Below are 20,476 nucleotides of genomic sequence, written 5' to 3'. Positions count from 1 at the left end.
TGTGCAACATGTGACACAAATGTTAGATGCAGCAGCATTTCTTTCATGAGATTTTTGAACGTCAAATTCCATGTTTTTATTTTAAAGGAAAAGCCACACTACTTCCGGGAGTTTTCTTCCTGTAAATATTTAACTTGATGCCAGTGCCTCCTTCCCCCACAGCACTGAAGAGGGACAAAAACAAACTGCATTAACTTTCATATCACGTGTCCCGACTGGGAAAATGTTACAGGTCCCTCTACAAAGCTTGAGAGTTTACCTCCAGTTCAGAGCAATAACAACACACTGAGATCCCCTTTTCAAAAATGACCCAAGAGGGTGTAATTACTCTTCGAAAAAGACCACGTAGCTTACATTTTAAGACCATAATAATGGCAAAGCAACAAATCTAAACATGAAAAATGCAGTGCAACTGTAGAATGGAGAATGTTTGCATTTGAGTTGGTGATACCACTGCTCTATATAAACATTTGTCACATGGTACATCTTACCTACTTGTTACTATTTCATTTATCTGATTATTGTGATGTGTCCATACAGTTCAGGTTATTTAATGTACTCTCTTCATTTAAGTTTTATTTGCAGAAACTGCATTTCTGTAGAAGAAAAAAGTACTTACATTTAACAGTCCTTCCACTCATAGTAGTCGCAGAATTTAAACAGAGGGGGATTGCGTTTAGCTTGATCTCCGTCATGCTTTTCCATTAGATGACATTATACACTTCAAAGTCAGTTTCCACTATAATATTTGCTATACTGAATATTACTGTGGAGTAATGTGACATCATGGAGGTATGCGTCATCATGGCAACGTGTGGTACTGGAGACACCTACTGTAGCAGGAACTACCACAACAGCAGTTGTGGGTACTTTGCCATACATCTATATTTCAGTCTGTCTTTCTGTCTGTGGACAGATTTTGTTGTTGTGATAGCATCACAACCGTGCAAGATGCAGTCTCAAAACTTTAGAGTTATATAGTTGAGCTCAAAAAGAAGGTAAAGTTATGGGCGTCATCTGAGCGAGGAAAACTTTACAGCTGTGTAGTCGAGATCAATATGAAGGCCGAGTTTGAAGATGGGTGTGTCGGAGCAATGTTCAAGATACAAGGTGCAATCCAAGCTAGTTATTCAATTCAGGTGTCCCTGGCTGTAAGTCATGACAGTGTGACAGTAACCCAGCATGCACAGTATAGGACCCTGAAATTGAAGCAACTAAATGGAAACCAACAGTCATTCATTTTGTTATTCACAGTAGTCCTCCTACATGGACATGTCAAAATGTCTTCAGTGAAAAGGGTAACAAAAATGAAGCAGAGGATATTTTAACAAATATAAATAGTCTGAACTCCAATGTTCTTTTTATAACAAATGACCACTTACCACTCGTGCAAAAAAGACACATTTAATTAAGTTCAGCTTGGTTTATACTTGGAAACACATTTACACAGGACCAGCTTCCTTCACCCAAGAAAAGTGTATAATTTCACTGAAGCTTGAAACATAACATATTTATCACCTGAAAATTATTAATATACATTAAGAAACAAGAATACTAGAAGTGATAAACATCATACATACCTATATTTTACATGGTTTAACATACTTGCATTACAAAAAAACAAAAGCTAACCAAGCATTTGATACTGTGGTATAATTTGTATTTACATTATTTAACCCAGTACTGTAGTTATTACTGTCATTATCCATGTGCTGTTGGGCTGCATTCGACCAAATAATTTAAGAAACATGCCAGGAATATAAATCACATCATAATGTACTCTGTGTGATGGAATCAATCCTCAAAGACTTGAAGACACATTGTGTTGTAATAGCTAATTGTTTGACTTTGTCTTCAACATGTAAATAGTGTAAAGAGGACATAATGATGTGAATATAATCCCTGTCATATTTCCAATGTTTCCTTTGTGCTGCAAGGTTAATACAATTACTTAATTACAATTACTTAATTACTATGCACCTGCTCTGATTTCTTTGCAAAAAATGTTCTTATCAAAGTTCAAACTAAATGTTACCAAATCATAATTGGAAGCACTTTTCATCCGTGTTGTTGGAACAAACAAATCCAAATGAGACACAAAGACACGTGGGAACAGTCATGGGGACACTTTTTCTGTGAAATAGCATCTTCAGCTTACTGAACGATTGAAACCAATTACATTAGATGTTACTGCTTCATTAGTGATGACAGAAAATACCCTCTCCTTAATGTAATGCACTTCGAGACAAATGCTTTGATTTTGTCGCCACCTACAGTATAAACTGTGAACACCCACTGTACAAATTCTAACATACCCTCAGTAGAATAATAACACTGTATAAGGTATTATAGAGGGAGATAATATTGTTTGTGTACAAGAGGTGAAAAAAAAATACATACAGAAAAATTCATAGTGAATATATCCATTTATAATCAATTAAGAATAATGTGCACTGACTGATATTTCAAAAGAAAGATTGCATCGTCATTTTCAAGTTAAGTTCTGAAAGGCACACCATTGCCAGGTTCTTTCTCTAACACAGCTGAAGTAAGCTGTGTCTCCTCGTTGGGCTTTAAAAAAAGGACACATTTACACTATTAGAACTTTGGAGAAGGAACAATTCCAGAAGTGAACAGAGTGCAGAAGTCTTTAAAAAAAAAGATTATATTGCAATTATAACAGCAATCTTTTCATAATCGTGTGGCGTTTTTATTTTGGGTAATTCTTGTCTCAGAATGGAAAGCCTAATGTTTCGGTATCTTGGGATACCCAATAAGTGAGATAAATGTCAGAGTATGGAGCTTTGGTTGAAACTGTTACTTTCCTCAGAATCTGGAAAGTCCACAGGAGGTTTGCAGCAGCGACGGCCGGTCCCTCCCTGTCTGAATGGAGCAAACCGCAGCCATTTCTTCACCACGTCAGCGTACTGGTGATGTGTGGCCTCCTTACCCACTGGTGTTCGTTTCAGGGCACCTAAGGAGTAGCTAGAAATGAACCTTTGTACAGCTCAGTGTTATTTATTCACCATCCTTATTAAACCATAACATTATTTTCTACATGTTTTCTATCAGATACAGATTAAGAAACTGCAATCCAGATCAAACCACTTATTTTCTGATAAGACAACTCTAATCAGTTAGCAGAAGCCAAATGGTATGATAACGTCATACTGATAAGTTGAAACCTAGTCTGACTCAACAGATGTAGACTGGCACCATTGCTGCATTCTATGCTTAACGCCGCCCTTGTAGAATGATAATATGAGACAGACCTGGTTATGAGAGGCTAGTTGAAAACTGAAAGAAAGACTCATTAACCACGACTCAAACTTTGAAATGTAGAGTGGGAACTGGAGCTTCTTCCAGGAGACAGCAACATAAGAGGTTAATCAAACAGTGCAGAGGTTTTTTAAACTTAAAAAACATACAATTGTACACACTGCGCGGCTACGTTACGGCTGACCCTGAGAGTACATAAACCTGAGAAAAAAGATGCTCCTTACAAAAGGTAAAACTAGGTTTTCTTCAGTATCAAAATAAACCAATTAGTGCAAAGCAAAACAGAAACAGCTAAAAGCCAATTCTGCATACTTTTAAAAGGGAACATTTGCCATTCTCCAATCAGTGCTGATAGTAAATGTAGTCGATTGAAGCAATACATTCCTCAGTGTGTTCCATATTGACCGAAAAAGCTGAGTTCTCCTCCAAGAGTGCCTACATGTACCAGGAAGCATTGCGTGCGAGCTACTGACGCCCGGCCAAAACATTATTGCCGGCCAAGTGTTATAAGTTGCGTCTATACTAAAGCTCGTAATAAAATAAAAGTATTGAGGCTCAGTAGTCCGAACCAGCGTGAACCAAGATGGCAACAAGTCTTTATTATTTGTCTACATTGTCAACGGCAGCGCATTACAGCTTCACTCCTTCCATTTTTACTTTTCACAATAAAAGCCCAAGTTAAATTCACTCAACAAAATAGATTCCAGTAGCGTTAGGCGAGAGAGATACTTACTCAATGGTCTTCTGCCCTTTCGGCCCTGCTGGTCTTGGTTGAAATCCAGTTTATCTTTGTGATCCTTAAGGTCTCCAGTACAACTCTCCAAGTGAGTAGTAAAAAATGCATGCATTGTAACGCACACATAGGCTCTCTCTGGGTTGGCGTCAGCGACAGCATCCAACAGCACCTACCCATACTGACATTCATTGCAGCAGAATGATTCTGTTGGCATCGGAGGACAAATTGAGAACAGGCACCAGCACCATCCTAGTCCATCCTTTGTACTCATATTTTTGGGATTCCATTTTTGCTGTCGGAATACAAGCAAAATGAATAAGGAAGTTCAGTGTTTGCTGCTTGTTGGGTTACGAAGAGAGTCTATACATGAGTTTACAGTAGCAACGCTACAGTGTATGCATTATGAGTGCAAAAGCTGCCATGACAATGATATGTCTCAGTAAAGTCAAAGCCCCATTAAATGTGTGTGGCCCAGGTTTGATGAAGGCTTTGAAAGAAAGTTGAAGTTCAGAGTGTCCAGGGCTATTCAACTATATTGTTCAACATTTTCAGAAAGCTAAGGGCCCGAGGGACAGACATTTCAGAGCTATTATTCTAAGGAGGTAAATTGACCCACTCAACCTCTCTGGCCTTATTACATTACAGGTCATTCAGCAGACGCTCTTATCCAGAGCGACTTACAGTGAACTAACTACAGGGACAGTCTCCCTGGAGCAACAGGACTCCCTGGAGTCCTGCATTTCTACACCAACTGACCTCTTGGATTAAGTCAAGAAACAGCCGCATTTGTTAATAACAATTCTGTCGGGATCACATAGTGATATTTGTGTTTTGGTAAAACAGCGGCCCCGCCATTGCATCAGTAACCGCTCAGGCAGAAAGTGGTACTGCAGCACAGGAGACGGCGAGAGGCTTTCAAATCAAAATGATAATACATTTGGATGACGTTCTGTGAAAAGTTGATGTGATGAATCAGATGAAATACAAGCTGAAAAAGCCTGTAGTTCCCTCTTCTTGTTTCCAACTACGTCATTGTCACGTCAAATGATGGTGCTGGATGCAAGAAGAACAACAGATTTGCAGCAGAGCGTTCAGAGAGCTCAGATTTCTCGGTCAATATAGTACGAACTCAGTGATTTATTGCTTCAATCAACTACATTTACTATCAACACTGATTGGACATCCCCATAAAAAGGTGGCAATATTTCTCTTTAATGGTGCAATCATGCCAAAACCTGGCAAACAAAATAGTCTAAAGAAATAGAATCGTTTTGGCTGTCAGCATCTTCAACCAGAAGTGACAATATTTGTATGAGAGGGTGGAGCTAAGTACAATGATGAACAGGACAAACCAGACAACTCTGTGGTAGAGACCTGTCAATCACAAGGTAGCCAGGCTCTAGAGCAGGGGTATTCAACTAAGATTCTAAGAGGTCCAATTAGAGAAAATTTCCACCAGCAAAGGTCTGGAGCATCATAATGTCTAACGTGCGTTATGAATTAGTGTGAGATATATTGAAGTAGCCCAGTAGCTGTATCAACGTCTGCACGTAATCAACAACTGACTGTCAAAACTAATAAATAAAGTACAATTTAAAAACATTTAGACAATATTTATTGTCACTTAACATTGAACAGATATATATAGTACTGTAGATATGTATAATGTTCTTCTCGGGCTGCATTTAAAAATAAAATTGAGAAAATAAATAAAATAACTTTTGAAAAATTGTGCATCTTAAAATAAAGTGCTTAATCTTAGAAAAATTAAATAAAGTGTAGCAGCAGCTTGAGTTTCCCTTTTTCTTTAACTGTTTCACATCTTGATTTAACTCTCAACCAATGTTAGAATAAATCAGTCTTAACACATCTTAACAATTGAACAGTTTAACCCAGACTAGCACATCCTGGGTTAAACTGTTCTCTGTGGCTGATGATGCTGACAGGTGGCCCATTTGCTTGAGTGGGTATGTTTGGTCAAAAACGTTGTGCTTTGTCTCATAGTGGCGTTTCACATCACCACTGTAATGAGCACCACGGTCTCTGAGTATATGAGACACTGGTGTTGTGCTCCCAGTGGGAAGGATGAACATGAATGAGTCCATTCTGGGTTGAAAGCTCTGTTGACTTTTCTCTTCTTGGAGAGCGCCATGAGTAGTTATTTGTCTCTCCCTGTCTGCCGCTCACTCGTCTCTTCGTCTGTGTTTCTCTCCCTTTCTCCGTCTTCTCTCTGTATCGCTAACTCGTCTTTCCGTCTGTCACTCGCCTCTCATCTGTCTGTATTCAGAGTCGCAATGTTTCCCGCCTGGAATGCACAGACTTGATTGGCTGCGTAGCATCACGTGGGATGGCTTAACTCAAATGCAACTGGTCTGTGAGTTTCCTGAACCGCTAAACCAGTGCCGTAAATATGAGAAAAGCTGCGCCGGTTAAAATAGAAGCGCCCCGTCAAAAGTATTGATTATGGGTCCGGATAGGTCGGCGTCTGGGTCCGGACTCGGACCATGGTCCGCCTGTTAGTGACCCCTGCCCTAAAGCATACCCTGCTTTATTATTTATTTGACTCTAAATGGGAACATGATTTACAAAATGAACATCATGCTGTATTGAAGACTTGAAACTAGCGATTGAGACCATGAATTCATTAGGAAAATGTTTAATAAGGTAATAAATGAAGAGAGAAGTAGTGTAATTTTCTCATAGTCAGTGTCATCGTCATCTATCATCATGATTATTTCCAAACTGCAAGTCTAGTGAGTGGCTGGAAAATAGGAATTATTTGCTATGTGTTGAAACTGCAGAAGTAATTACATCCGTCACATATTGTACATCATTTGCAACGAGAGTTGTTTATTTTTCTTGAAATTTTCCTAGAGTAGAGAAGTTTGTAGACACTGGTGGAAAGGTGTACTTAAATAAAATGTTGAGGTACTTGTATTTTACTTGAGTATTTACATTTTAATCCACTTTGTATTTATACTCCACTACATTTTATAGGGAAATATGTTAACTCAATTACATTTATTTCACAGTTACTATTTACCTTTAATATAAATATTAAATATCTTTTGGTGGCAGGTTTGGACTATTTGGGGCGACAGGACAGTGTGTGTGGGATTAAATCATAATAAACTAAAGTGAAACCGTGTGGCTCATTTATGTGTTTTTAAGGAGCTCTATGGCACAGAGGAATAGGTTAGATCAGGCTTTGGATAGAGAAACAATAGTTGGTAGTAGGATTAATTGATTGTTGGTTTTAGTATTCCAAAGGATTTTTTAACAATAAAATTTTTTTTGAGAACAATACAGACTTACAGATCTACAGTATAGTCAGTGGTGGGCCGTCAGGGCCAGCAAGGCCTTCTCTGCTGGCCTAAACATCATCAGAATATACATTTAATTTTGATATATGTTTTCCACAAATATGTATTAAATTATTCCCCATAGTCTATTCTCTTCATGTCATAGCTTTCCTCTTGGTTGCGCTGCTTCCAGCCTCAGATCGAGATTTGGAGGTCTGGCCTTTATGTTAGAGCTTTTATCCAATCATATTTCAGCCATAATGTGTTGCCAGGGTCCAAGAAATCTGCCCTGAGGCCTTCAGAATCAACAGTGCGGGCGCCTGTAGCTTAAAGTGAACGGAGACAAAACTGTGGCGTTAACCAATCAGATTTCGAGTTGGCGACAGCCGGGGCCAGCTAGCAGGCGTATGATAACGTCAGCACGTGCACGTCTTTTGATTGGATACGCACTATTGAGAGGCAGAGCTATGCAGAGCTAGCAAACTTGAACGAGCTAATTTGTGTAGATTTCTACAAGCTGGTTTTTTTCAACCCACAATGTCTGTAGGAGGAGAAGAGATCGATGTGGTCGCAGATATCATTACAACGCCATTTTCAAGACGAACTTTTCAAGAAAAGATAGACATTGTGAGAAGAGAACGGCCAACCCCAACGCTAGCGAGCCTATCACAGCTGGGTAAAGGGTTTGTCCGCCACTTTCAAATCACTAACTACCCCTGGCTCACAGCCTCCGAGAGGCACTGCACATTGTACTGCTGGGAATGCCTGCCATTTACAACTAAATGTTTCGTAAATATTAATATAACTCTGTTGTTAGGGTGATGCAACGCCCGGTTATACTGTGTTTCTGTCTAAATGTATAGCTTCTAGAGCCATGGCGTCATAATGATGGTATTAAGAGGTGAAATAATTCAGGTAGGACTGTGTAGGACATCACTGAAGGCCTAGGTGTGAAATGCACGGCCCACCACTGAGTATAGTATGCATCCATTTTTGTGCCTTCTTTTATTGGTGTGGCATTTCATTCCCCTTTTGTGGGATCAATAAAGTTTATCTTATCTTATATTTAGATTCAAGTAGCATGCGCACTTACAGAAGAGGACCCCTTGGAGGCGAGTGTTCCTGAAGCTTCTCTTCTGTCCACGACCCACCCAGTTGAGCTCAGAACCAACAGCGAACGAAAGCACAGACTGCATAAGACGTCTCACTGCATCGTCAACCGTAGCCCCGCCCATCCGTGACAGGTAAGAAACCTTGAATTTGGATAAGGCATCAACAACTGTTTTACAGCAGACACTGAGCATACAAACAGCAAACTCACGGTACCTGTAGCCTTAAGCATCACATTGCATGTAAACAGCACATTTTTAACTACCATTCTCTTCTGTATTCCTGCGTCATCCAGCTGACTCTCCATCTCATCTAGCTGCTCAAGGGTCCTCAGGGGGAGATCCACGTCCAGAGCCTCCACATCCTCTTCCTCGTAGCCGGTCTGACCCTGCAGTCGGGCCTGAAGATCCCTCAGCACTGCCCACTGCCTCTGCTGCTCCTCTTTGATCTCCACCAGTAGGGCGATGATCTTCCGCTGACTAACAGTCTCTAGAGAAGAAGAGTTGGAGAGAAGTTGAGTGTGACAGGATGGGGTATGGAAAAAGACGAAATCTGGCTAGTGCCATGGACAACGTACCAAAGAATACCGGCATGTGATATTTACGCGATTGATATATCACCTCAGGAATGAAATGTTGATGACATGACACACAGCATAAGTTGTGTAGAACTGAATAAAGTTCATTGTAACTAAAATATCATGAGGTTATCAGGGTTTACCCCAGAAAATCGCTCAGCCCAATAACTTTACAAGCTTGTAGGGCTTGTAGCAACCGATTATGTAATAATTTCCTGAAAATGTAATAACGCCTGTAAATGTAATCAAATTTGAATTTAACCTGATCGAAAATGTAACAAAACCCAATAATGCAATAACTTGATCAATAATGTAATAAAATATCCTGACTGATATTGTACTTACATATTTAATGATAATGTTGAATTTACTTGCACTTTACATTTCAAAGAAAAGATACTATATTACATTATCCTTCAAAATTACTACATCATCGGTTTTGAGATAAATGACCCACCTGAGAGGTATGACATTATCGGTAAAAAAATCATAATAATGTCAGTCTAGAAATGTATCTCAATATCATTGTTTTTTGGGGGGGGGTTTATCGATCAGGTTGATTGCTAATTATATTAGATTGGATTATTTTTTCAGGAAATTATGGATTATGGAGTTATTATGAATCACTTTAGTCTAAATTAATGATCTCAATCAAAATCTTATAATTTTCTGTCACAGCTTAATACCTATATCATTCAATTTCTATTTTAATTTAATTCAAAGAGGTGCAAATGCATTTAATTGTTTTACTATGTACTTTTTAATACTTTCATACTTTTGAATATATTTGAATATTTGATACCTGCATATGTTCTAAATAATCCTGTCAACATTTTTACATATTCCCAGATAGGCCTACTACTAACACAAAAAAGCTAATCATATATTATAAAATCAATACAATGGCTAGTGAATAATTATGCTAGTAAAAGGTTTCAAATTCTAGAAAAAAGATTAAATTTACCATTAGAAATAATAGTGTCAAAATTCAAAATTATGCAACTTTCAAAAATAGCAGTAAATGTACATGGAATAGCATAAATAGTATTTTGAGAAAAACAGACATTGTATGATGCGACAAGCAATTCCTTTAAAATAGCTAAAACAGTATGTTTCGCTGTGGAGTGAAATAAATGTTTCGCGGCTAACAGTCTACCTGTGGATGGGGCAGAAAGTAACTTGTCAGCGGTTCCGGAGCTACAGGCGGAGGAGAGCGGCGGCGGCGGCGGCGGCTCTAAGCCGAAACTCACGTCCCCTCGCCGCTGTTCGTCTTTGAACTCTTCCACCGAGCGTCTGGAGACATGTTCAGCCAGACTGTGCATCTCATCGGTCACAGCAGACAGCCTCTGTTGGAGGGTTCCTCGAGCAATGTCTGCCATATGTTTGTTCACAAAACCCTCCACTCGTCGTTGCATCGGCCAGTTGTGGTTATCCCCATTACCGTGCTCCATTTAAGTTTTTTCAAACTGTGAACCGATGAAACGTTCCCGAAATCCTTTCTTAACCGTTAAATAACGTTTCTCTGCTCTCTTCGCTGCAGAGGAACGGAAGTTGAACATTTCCAGCGAACGATATCACGTTGCACAAACGTCACCAAATGTTGAAAGAACATTGGGGGGCGACTAACGAACTACGTTTCCCATAAGGCAAGCGCTGCACTCTTCTTCTTCTTCCTTTTATATATTGGCGGATGGCAACCTAGCGTTGTCGGTGCATTACAGAGATCTTCATTTCAATTAAGACTAGAAACAATAAAACAAAAGAAAAGAAAAGAAAAGAAAAATAAAACCTAAATTATCTTCATTAACCCAGTACCTTTAAAAAACTCAAACAAGTCTTTATATTTTCCTTCCTCAGTACTAAATACATTCTTGAGATTCAATACTCCCAGCCCACACTCCTTCTTCAGTTTTCCTCTGTGTGTTTCATATATTTTGCAGGATCCTGATGCATATTTCCACTAGGCACAATATTTTATTTAACCTTGTGTGCCCTAATCTCAGTTTTGATATGATTGTTTGCTCTCAAGTGTTTTTCCCTATTGCTTTAATTCCTCTTTATATACTGCTTTATTTTATATAGATGGTGTCCTTTGTTTCCTTCATCCCATTACTATTGCCAGACAGTCATGATGCTGTTCCATATTACTGCTTTAGCTTCATCTTTACTGAAAGTCATAATTATCTCCTCGTTAAGAGCTTGTTTAGCTAGAGCAGGAGTGTCCAAACTTTTTTCACTGAGGGCCACATACAGAAAAATATATGAAGGGCTGGGCCACTCACTCGGGGTGAGGTATATTGCCTTAAAAAAAATCAATCAAATGATGACAAATGCTTGATAATTAAATATGCTTAAAGGGGGGGGGGGGGGGGCAGCCTCCATCACAGCTTTCCATTAATGGGGTTTCATTTATTTTTGTTACAATAAGGGTTTGCAGCTCATTCTCAAAACAGAAGCCTCAGATTGCTTCTTAGTCAGGATGGTGATCCCCTTCAAGGAATGAGGGGACAAGGGGATGGATATATTTCAAGCTTCTTAAACAAATAAGTTATTGGGCTTGTTAACACATTAACTAATGTTTGTTAGAAAAAGTTATCAACATTAATTGAAAAATTTAGCTTTTTAACATGAATACTGTGTAATATATTTTTTAACTCGCCAATAATGGTAACAGCGTTGCACTCACATTCTTTCTTCAGTCTCTTCAGAGGAAACTTGGCCTTTCCCAAGCTCCGGTAGAAGTCAGGGAGGGAGAGAAGCTGATGTTGATTCTTCAGGGAATTATCACACTGCATTTCAATAAGTTCAAATTCCAGACTCTCTTCCACTTATTCTGCATTCACCAGGAAGGGAGTCGAGAACAGCTTGATTTATTTCTCAATGATTGAAAAATCTTGGAAGCGCTGACGTGAGACGTGTCATGAGAGACGTGATCATAGACACACATTTCCCCTTTTTAACAGAAAGGTTGGCATTTGGAAAAGCACATTTTATTTCGGACAGCGTGAGGAAGTGCGCAACATTGAAGTCGCGCAGTTGTGTCTTAAAGAGACGGAGCTTCACACAGAATGCTTTCATGTGCGCATAAAGTTGTGGTACCAGCTGGTCTTTGCCTTGTAGGCTCTTGTTCAGTGTTGAGATGACCAGTAAGATCAACTAGGTCTGCCAACCATACAGGGTCACTCAGCTCATAAAGAGGTTGGTCCTTCAAAAACAGGTTGATTTCTGATCTCAGGGAATAAAACCGCTGCGCATCAGCACACATCGGAATGATAGAGTACGTCCCCGTATTCAGCATCGACATCAGATAGGGAAGCTTGAAATTCTCTGTGGTAAAGTCCTTGTGCTCGAATTAAGTTGACAGTCTTCACAAAAGTGTTCATCAAATCGCCAAGCTGGACTGTCTTGGCACAGAGGGTTTCTTGGTAGATGATACAGCCTCACCTCCACTCTCTCTCACCTTGGCGTGCACCATAGGTGCCATTCCTTTGCGCTTGCCTGTCCTAGCCGGAGCCCCATCCATTGTAATTCCACACAGTTTATCCAATTTAAGTCCCATCTTTTCAATTGCACCTGACACAGCTTCAAACATATCCTTACCCGTTGTTGTGCCCTTTAGACTCCTAAGATCAAGCAGCTCTTCCGTAACGCAAAAGTCATCGTCAACTCCCGCAATTTTTTTTACAGCTGTGCGGTGTCTGTGGCATCTGTGCTCTCATCACATGCAATCGAGTAAAAATCAAAAGCATAAACTTTATCTGACACTTGATGTTTTAAGTTAGCTGACAAGTCTTCGATTTCTGGTTCTGGTTGAATTCCTGCATTTTTTCCGGACACATTATTCCTGTGACTTTAGTGAGGTACTCTTTTATAAAGTCACCATCTGATAAATATTTCCTGTGTCGGGCAATGAGTTAAGCTACCTGTAGCTGGCTGATTGATCGTGTGCATGTGACGTCACGCTTATTTCCCAACCCGGAATTCAGCCATGTTGGATGATATACACAACCAAGATGGCAACCGTTCACACGTGAGTTGCTGCAACGCTTCGTAATTTTCTTTGTATTTAAATGTCTAAGATTGAAAGAAAATGCCAACCTTGTGCGCAGTGTATAATTGTGGTAATATTGCTACTCATGACCCAGAGAAACAGTTCTTTAGATTTCCTAAAATCATCAAAAACAACGATCCACAAAAGAGGGATGAATTACTGTCTACCGAACGCCGTAAGCTGTGGTTTAGCAACATAAATCGAAAGGATTTAACAGACGAAAAAGCACAATTCACCCGTGTGTGTGTGGCGTCCACTTTATATCTGGTAAGAGTTCATGCTAAAGCTATGTTTACGTTTACGTTAGCGAGGATAACATCGCCGCTCTTCTCACTCACATACCACTGCTTGAGCGGTGTATCTCGAGATCTTTGAGAGTGATTTACACGGGCATGGACGAGCACCCTGTCATCTTTCACTGGTTTGGTAAGAAGACTACCAACCCAGCCAGAAACAAAGAAATTATGAGCATCTAAGCTCTTGTATGCCTTCATTTGTGCGTTGGTTGCCCACAACGTTTGTAGCACAAGATAGTTCACAATATCCGGATATTCAATCGGCGGTAATGACTCTAAATCCTCAATATAATCCGACGGCTTTAGCGTGTACGGGTCAAGGTCGCAAATTTGGACTTTTTTGCTGAATTTTGCCTTTGCAGAGGACTCCAGAGAGTCAGAATACTTTGATTTTTCTTGTTTTGTGGAGAAGCTTCCTTGTTCAAGACATTAGCTCCTCCTAGTGTTAGAACTAAGAAGTACAATACAGTCAAGCGCAAGTTTTATCTGGGCCATATTCCATTATACTTTTAGAATTTGCCCGTAGTATGGACACCCCTGAGCTAGAGAGACAGCCATTTTGTTCCCCTCAATGCCTCTATGAACTGGATCCACATAACACTAATTTATGTCTCTAAATGATGTAGTCTGTATAGTGATTCATAGAGTTTATCTGCTCTGTTTTGGGATGACATGGACTACAATGGACCTTTTGTGTAGCTTCATTTTGCTCTATCCACTGCAATGCATTTACAACAGGCAACATCTCAACTGTATGGAATTCAGCTGATGCAAACTAAACTAAAGGGTGGTGAGAAGAAAATCTATATACTGAATATATACTTGCAACAATGGAACAACAAAACAGAGTGTCAAATGTGAGTGTCACATCTAGCTGATAAAAGAGATACAAGAATGTCAAGGTGACATGACCAGAGTGTACTCTGGTCTCAATCGCTGTAAGTAGGATACATCTTAGATGAGCATAAGAAGAAGAAGACAGGAACAATAACACAGAAGGTGAAGACGAAAACATATGGATGAGAGTCACAGTGAACGGGAGATAAATGGAGACCCAGTTGTACCTGCCAAAAAAGTAAAAACTTTATGCAAGTATATTTTATATCTCTTTACTTTAGCCTTTTAATGGTGATATTTCATATATTTGTATCTTAGCCTTTTAATGGTGATATTTCATATCTTTTTATCTTAGCCTTTTAATGGTGAATTATTACTGGTTTAACATTGAATGTGTAAAGGTAACTAGGATACATTTTCAGAGTGTGTATTTTTAAAAAACTTGAGATCAAATAGACTGTTTTACCACGGGAAAAAGAGGAAGTTTCTCTGATAAATGTGTTTACATGTTCTTTACACAATTAGTGGAAAAGTGAAAGATTAAAGAATATATTGGAGAAAAACTGGCTTTAACCGATAGGTTTCATAAAACTTAACAAACAGGGGTTTGTTTATGAAGCGGGCTTTAACCAATGTAGCTGCTTGTTGTTCAGCTTGTCCCTAAACTGTATCCCTTGCATTAATTAATAAATAAATCTCTGTTAAATACACTAAATGTAATTAATCCAATCCACATTCTTGTTGGTAGTTGCCTACCAGAAAAACAATGATTCAAAACCTGCTCCAATTTGACTTTTGCCTTGAACTCATCTGGCACTCCTCTGGGCTGCTCCTATGGCATCTCTTGTATGCTGTGGAGCTGAAGCTCCTCCCAGGCGCTGTGTTTCTCTTCAACTGAGTTCAAGCTTGCAAAGGTTTCATCTGTTATGGGTAAAACATAGAAATGCTCGACCAGTGTCACCAATGCACATATTTCTGTCTTGTGCTATGGTTCTGTGAGCTGAATATTTGCTAATTGGACTGAGTGGTTCTGTTACTCTATGCATCATTGTTAATAGACATTTAAACTCGGTGCTATTCTCCAAATAGAAAAGGCACTGGGCTTTAAAGCAAGGAGGGGCCTGGCTGGTGCACACACGATACAATTCAATATCTTTACTGAGCTGCAACTTCCAGTCAGGCCACATATTCTTCTCTATATATCCTGTCTCCATGCTACTCTATTTCTACCTGTAGAAACTTCTAATTCCTTTCCCGACTGACTCTGCTCTGAGATTGCAGTTTTCTTGTCCTCAACCTTTATCCTAAATGTCCTTGTGGACCTGCTCCTAAAACCTCAGCTGCTAAAACAAACACTTTCTAATCTCTAGGATACGATGAAATGATGGTGAGGAATAATGGATTACAATTATTTGCTTTCTTACATGTCACTCCTCTTACTCCTTTGAGCAAATTGCTAAATTTCTATTCAGTAAACCTGATGTATCTTGTACAGTATTGCCCCATCCATCTTTGGTTGTTGACCATACTGCCTTACTCCAGCTTCCACTCCAGGGGAACTGAGTGTTTTCCTCTCCTCTGATCTGTTTTGCATATTGTTAGAGAAGGACAGGTTATACATTACATAAATCAAATGTGTATGTGGCTGTGCGATGTGATATTCTTTGCTTTTGAAGTTCTTCAGGTTCCGTGTTTCCCACCAGATGTGTGGGAACACCATCGCAACATGATCTGATTATATTGGAAGATGCAGGGTTCTTTCTTAGTCTCTGGTACAGGATCATACTCACCCGTCCTGTTGAGACTCTGACCTCCTTCTACAGCCCCCTTTTAAGACTTTTGATCTCTTCACTGATTTTGAGACAAGCGCCCCTAGGGGTACCACCTCCCTGTGTAGTCAGACTTCACCACGAAGAGGTCCAGTTTTTGCTTTATGGAGAATCAGTGTCTCCCGCAGGAGTGGGTGATATATTTACCCATTTACAGTGTGTCAGGTGTCTTCAGGATGCTCTTTCTTTGACTCGGACTGCTGTGGGTGTTGTCAATAGGACTTGAAATGGTCCATCCCACCTTGGAGAATGCCAGTGTTTCCTTTTGATGACTTTTAGGAATACCCAATCTCTTGGTTTCACTGGACTCTCCTCTCCGAGTTTTCTGCATGTGACACAACAAACAAATTTCGTAATATCTTTTCTTCGTAACAGTTATGACACTTCTTCTTCTATGTCTATTTCTAGATGCGATTGTTTGTCCATAAGTTCTCTCATAGCTGGAATGTAATACAACTCAAATGGCGATAAACCTCTTGCACAATGTGCATTTTTAATATTACTGGTGCTAAGTACTTTATCCAACTTATGCTGTTTTATACCATTTTTATTCTGCTATTTCATACTATTATTAATGCTCTTTCGCATTCATTTACATCAACACTGTGATTACTGTACCGCAAATGCTCTTATTCTGTCTAATTTATACGTTTTTTCAGTGAAGCTCTTTGGGCTGCAATTCTTAAATAAAGCTTATTCTTATTCTTATTATTACCTTATTTTAAAGTTAATTTGGCTGTAACCACTTTCGCTACTGTCATAGCGTCCACTGTATGTGTTGAGACTACTTCAACCCAATTTATATATGTCTATTATCGTTAAACAATATTCTTTCCTTAATAATTATTTAGTTCTGTAAAATCCATGCATGTGTGCTGAAATGGATATTCTTGAGTCGGCATTCGGCCCCCTAGAGGACGAAAGTTACCCTTTGTACATATTGTACATGCTACACAAAAATGTTTCATGTAGAATTTTTTTTCATGTAGTTTGTAAAGTCAGGTGGCATCCTTACTAGATGCCCGAACCACCTCAACTGGCTCCTTTCAACGCAAAGGAGCAGCGGCTCTACTCTGAGTCTCTCACGGATGGCTGAGCTTCTCACCCTATCTCTAAGGGAGACGCCCACCACCCGTCTGAGAAAACCCATTTTGGCCGCTATTACCCGTATCTCGTTCTCGTGGATCGCTTGTGTGAGAGTTGTAAATCTCTTTACACCTCTTTCACACCTCTCCTAGGGAGGGGGAGAAATGCATGCAGCAGCTGCAGCATCTCCAGCTGTGCCCTGTGGCCTCTGCACTTTTGTGACTACAACTCCTATCTGCTACCAAAATGCATTAATTCAAAATTATTATTAGATGCCTTGTAGAAGAGATGTCTTTGTAATATTTAGGACATGACTTGAAATGCTGTCGAATATCCGCTTAAAGAATGCTGCAGGTATAGGGTCAATACAAGAGGTGGAGGAGTTACATTCTATCACAGTTTTATGAAGCTCAGTTAATGTGATGCAGGTGAATTTCCCCATGGTTACATCACAATGGTTGCAGATGTGTCTCTGTGTCTGCATCATAAGTGATGCTGGCTCTGATTTTAAGTTATTTTATTATTATGGTGAACTAAGGACGCGCCGCTGGAGTTGATGAAGGCAGGACACGCCGCTGTAGTTGAGGAAGGATGGACGCGCCACTGGAGTTGATGAAGGAAGGACGCGCCGCTGGAGTTGATGAAGGAAGGATGCGCCGCTGGTGTTGATGAAAGAGGGACGCACCGCTGGAGTTGATGAAGGAAGGACGCACCAATGGAGATAATGAAGGTCATTGTGCATTGATCTTTTTTGCTTTGATACAAAGTCAACATTCTAAGTTACACTTTCAAGATCTTACAATACCGACAGAAACAGATTTATAATTAATTTGCGATTGAACGATGCAGAGCGAAATAAGCGTGCATGGCCTGGATGTAGTAGTGTGGAAAACTTGGGCAGGTTAAAGACCAGTTGGGCTGCTGCATTCTGGATGAGCTGTAGAGGTCGAATGGCACATGTAGGTAGCCCAGCCAGGAGGGAGTTGCAGTATTCGAGGTGTGAGATGACAAGAGCCTGGACCAGAACCTATCCTCCTGATATTGTAAAGTGTGTATATGCAGGAGAGGGCTGTTGTGGCGATGATGGCACTGAGGGACAGGTGGTCGAAAAGGAGTTAAGTCTTGTCGAGGTTGAGTTTCAAGTGGTGTGCATACATCCGCTGAGAGATGTCAGCCAGACAAGAAGAGATTTGTGCCTCCATCTGGGTTTCGGACCTGGGAAAAGACAGATTGAGTTCAGTCTCATCTGCGTAGCGGTGGTAGGAGTATCCATGAGAGTGAATGACAGAGGCAAGGGAATTGTTGTACAGAGAAAACAGGAGGTGACCCAGGACGGAGCCCTGAGGAACCCCAGTGGTGAGTTGACAGGGGTTCGACAGAGACCTCTCAAAGCTCTATCATCATATCAATGAAATCAATCAAGAATGTTGAATGCAGTCTGTTTCTGAAACAAGCCATAAAACATCCTCAATACATTGGAGCACCTTTTACCTAATGCAATGTAGAAATAAAGGGGATGTTCCCTGACCAGGAATCTAACCCTGGCCACGGCGGTGAGAGCGCCAAATCCTAACCACTAGACCACCAGGGAGCTTATTTGTTCACGTGGATTGTAAACAGTACACCAACATATTCAGTCCCACTTGCTTGTGCAGGAATGCTTGTTTGGATAATGGCTAAAGGGGTCACCTATATCTATTAAAGGGGAACCATAGAAACAGTAGTTGGAACACATGCACACATCTCTGCCAGAAAGGAGTTGCATTAGTCGAGGCATGTTGTGAGAAAAGCCTGGACCAGAAATTGTGTCGCCTTCTGGGTCAGGAGGGGACGTATCCTCCTGATATTGTAAAGTGTGTATATGCAAGAGCGGGCTGTTGCGGCGATGATGGCACTGAAGGACAGGTGGTCTTCCAGTAAAAAGGAGTTAAGTCTTGTCGAGGTTGAGTTTTAAGTGGTTTGCAGAAATCCGCTGAGATATGTCAGCCAGACAAGCAGAGATTTGTGCCTCCACCTGGGTTTCGGACCTGGGAAAAGACAGATTCAGTTGAGTGTAATCTGCGTAGCGGTGGTAGCAGTAGCCATGATAGTGAACGACAGAGGAAAGGGAATTGTTGTACAGAGAAAACAGGAGGTGACCCAGGACGGAGCCCTGAGGAACCCCAGTGGTGAGTTGACAGGGGTTCGACAGAAACCTCTCAAAGCTCTATCATCATATCAATGAAATCAATCAAGAATGTTGAATGCAGTCTGTTTCTGAAACAAGCCATAAAACATCCTCAATACATTGGAGCACCTTTTACCTAATGCAATGTAGAAATAAAGGGGATGTTCCCTGACCAGGAATCTAACCCTGGCCACGGCGGTGAGAGCGCCAAATCCTAACCACTAGACCACTAGGGAGCTTATTTGTTCACGTGGATTGTAAACAGTACACCAACATATTCAGTCCCACTTGCTTGTGCAGGAATGCTTGTTTGGATAATGGCTAAAGGGGTCACCTATATCTATTAAAGGGGAACCATAGAAACAGTAGTTGGAACACATGCACACATCTCTGCCAGAAAAGAGTTGCATTAGTTGAGGCATGTTGTGAGAAAAGCCTGGACCAGAAATTGTGTCGCCTTCTGGGTCAGGAGGGAACGTATCCTCCTGATATTGTAAAGTGTGTATATGCAAGAGCGGGCTGTTGCGGCGATGATGGCACTGAAGGACAGGTGTTCTTCCAGTAAAAAGGAGTTAAGTCTTGTCGAGGTTGAGTTTTAAGTGGTTTGCAGAAATCCGCTGAGAGATGTCAGCCAGACAAGCAGAGATTTGTGCCTCCACCTGGGTTTCGGACCTGGGAAAAGACAGATTCAGTTGAGTGTAATCTGTGTAGCGGTGGTAGCAGTAGCCATGATAGTGAACGACAGAGGAAAGGGAATTGTTGTACAGAGAAAACAGGAGGTGACCCAGGACGGAGCCCTGAGGAACCCCAGTGGTGAGTTGACAGGGGTTCGACAGAAACCTCTCAAAGCTCTATCATGATATGAATCAAATCAATCAAGAATGTTGAATGCAGTCTGTTCCTGAAACAAGCCAGAAAAAATCCTCAATACATTGGAGCACCTTTTACCTAATGCAATGTATAAATAAAGGGGATGTTCCCTGGCCTGTAATCGAACCCGGGCAGCTGCGGTGAGAACGTTGAATCCTAACCATTAGAACACCAGGGAGCTTGTTTGTTCACGTGGATTGTAAACAGTACACAAACATATTCAGTCCCAATTGCCTGTGCAGGAATGCTTGTTTGGATAATGGCTAAAGGGGTTACCTATAGATATTTAAGGGGAACCATAGAAACAGTAGTTGGAACACATGCACACATCTCTGC

The 20,476-nt window shown here is 40.5% G+C and overlaps 1 protein-coding gene across 2 annotated transcripts; it reads right to left on the bottom strand.

Moving 5' to 3' along the window:
• Positions 1 to 1,388: 1,388 nt before the first annotated feature.
• On the bottom strand, positions 1,389 to 10,664 carry LOC115019802 (uncharacterized). 2 transcript variants are annotated; one of them, XR_003833501.1, is made up of 5 exons: positions 10,161 to 10,664; positions 8,693 to 8,916; positions 8,411 to 8,570; positions 4,013 to 4,307; positions 2,836 to 2,974 (listed from the first exon to the last, which is right to left on the bottom strand). XR_003833501.1 is itself a non-coding variant. In XM_029449410.1 (4 exons), exons 1-4 carry the CDS (start codon positions 10,453 to 10,455, stop codon positions 2,790 to 2,792), a joined length of 864 nt encoding a protein of 287 aa, XP_029305270.1. In that variant the 5' UTR covers positions 10,456 to 10,663; the 3' UTR covers positions 1,389 to 2,789. The 2 variants fall into 2 exon arrangements, 1 of the variants encoding a protein (XP_029305270.1); XM_029449410.1 differs by lacking the exon at positions 4,013 to 4,307 and having other exon boundaries at positions 1,389 to 2,974; positions 10,161 to 10,663.
• Positions 10,665 to 20,476: the final 9,812 nt, after the last annotated feature.

This window comes from Cottoperca gobio, chromosome 15 (genome assembly GCF_900634415.1).
Source record: "Cottoperca gobio chromosome 15, fCotGob3.1, whole genome shotgun sequence".
In the NCBI taxonomy this organism is placed as follows: Eukaryota; Metazoa; Chordata; class Actinopteri; order Perciformes; family Bovichtidae; genus Cottoperca; species Cottoperca gobio.
Note: the sequence above shows the minus strand (reverse complement) of the source record. Positions and strands in the feature narration are given on the sequence as shown.

What these genes read in the sequence shown, in the direction of transcription:
- LOC115019802 (XM_029449410.1), bottom strand. Translation starts at nt 10,455, where the DNA reads ATGGAGCACGGTAATGGGGATAACCACAACTGGCCGATGCAACGACGA. An exon ending in ACTTTCTGCCCCATCCACAG is followed by an intron (nt 8,917 to 10,160) that starts GTAGACTGTTAG and finishes CTTCTTCTCTAG; the next exon opens with AGACTGTTAGTCAGCGGAAG. An exon ending in CAGGAATACAGAAGAGAATG is followed by an intron (nt 8,571 to 8,692) that starts GTAGTTAAAAAT and finishes TCCAAATTCAAG; the next exon opens with GTTTCTTACCTGTCACGGAT.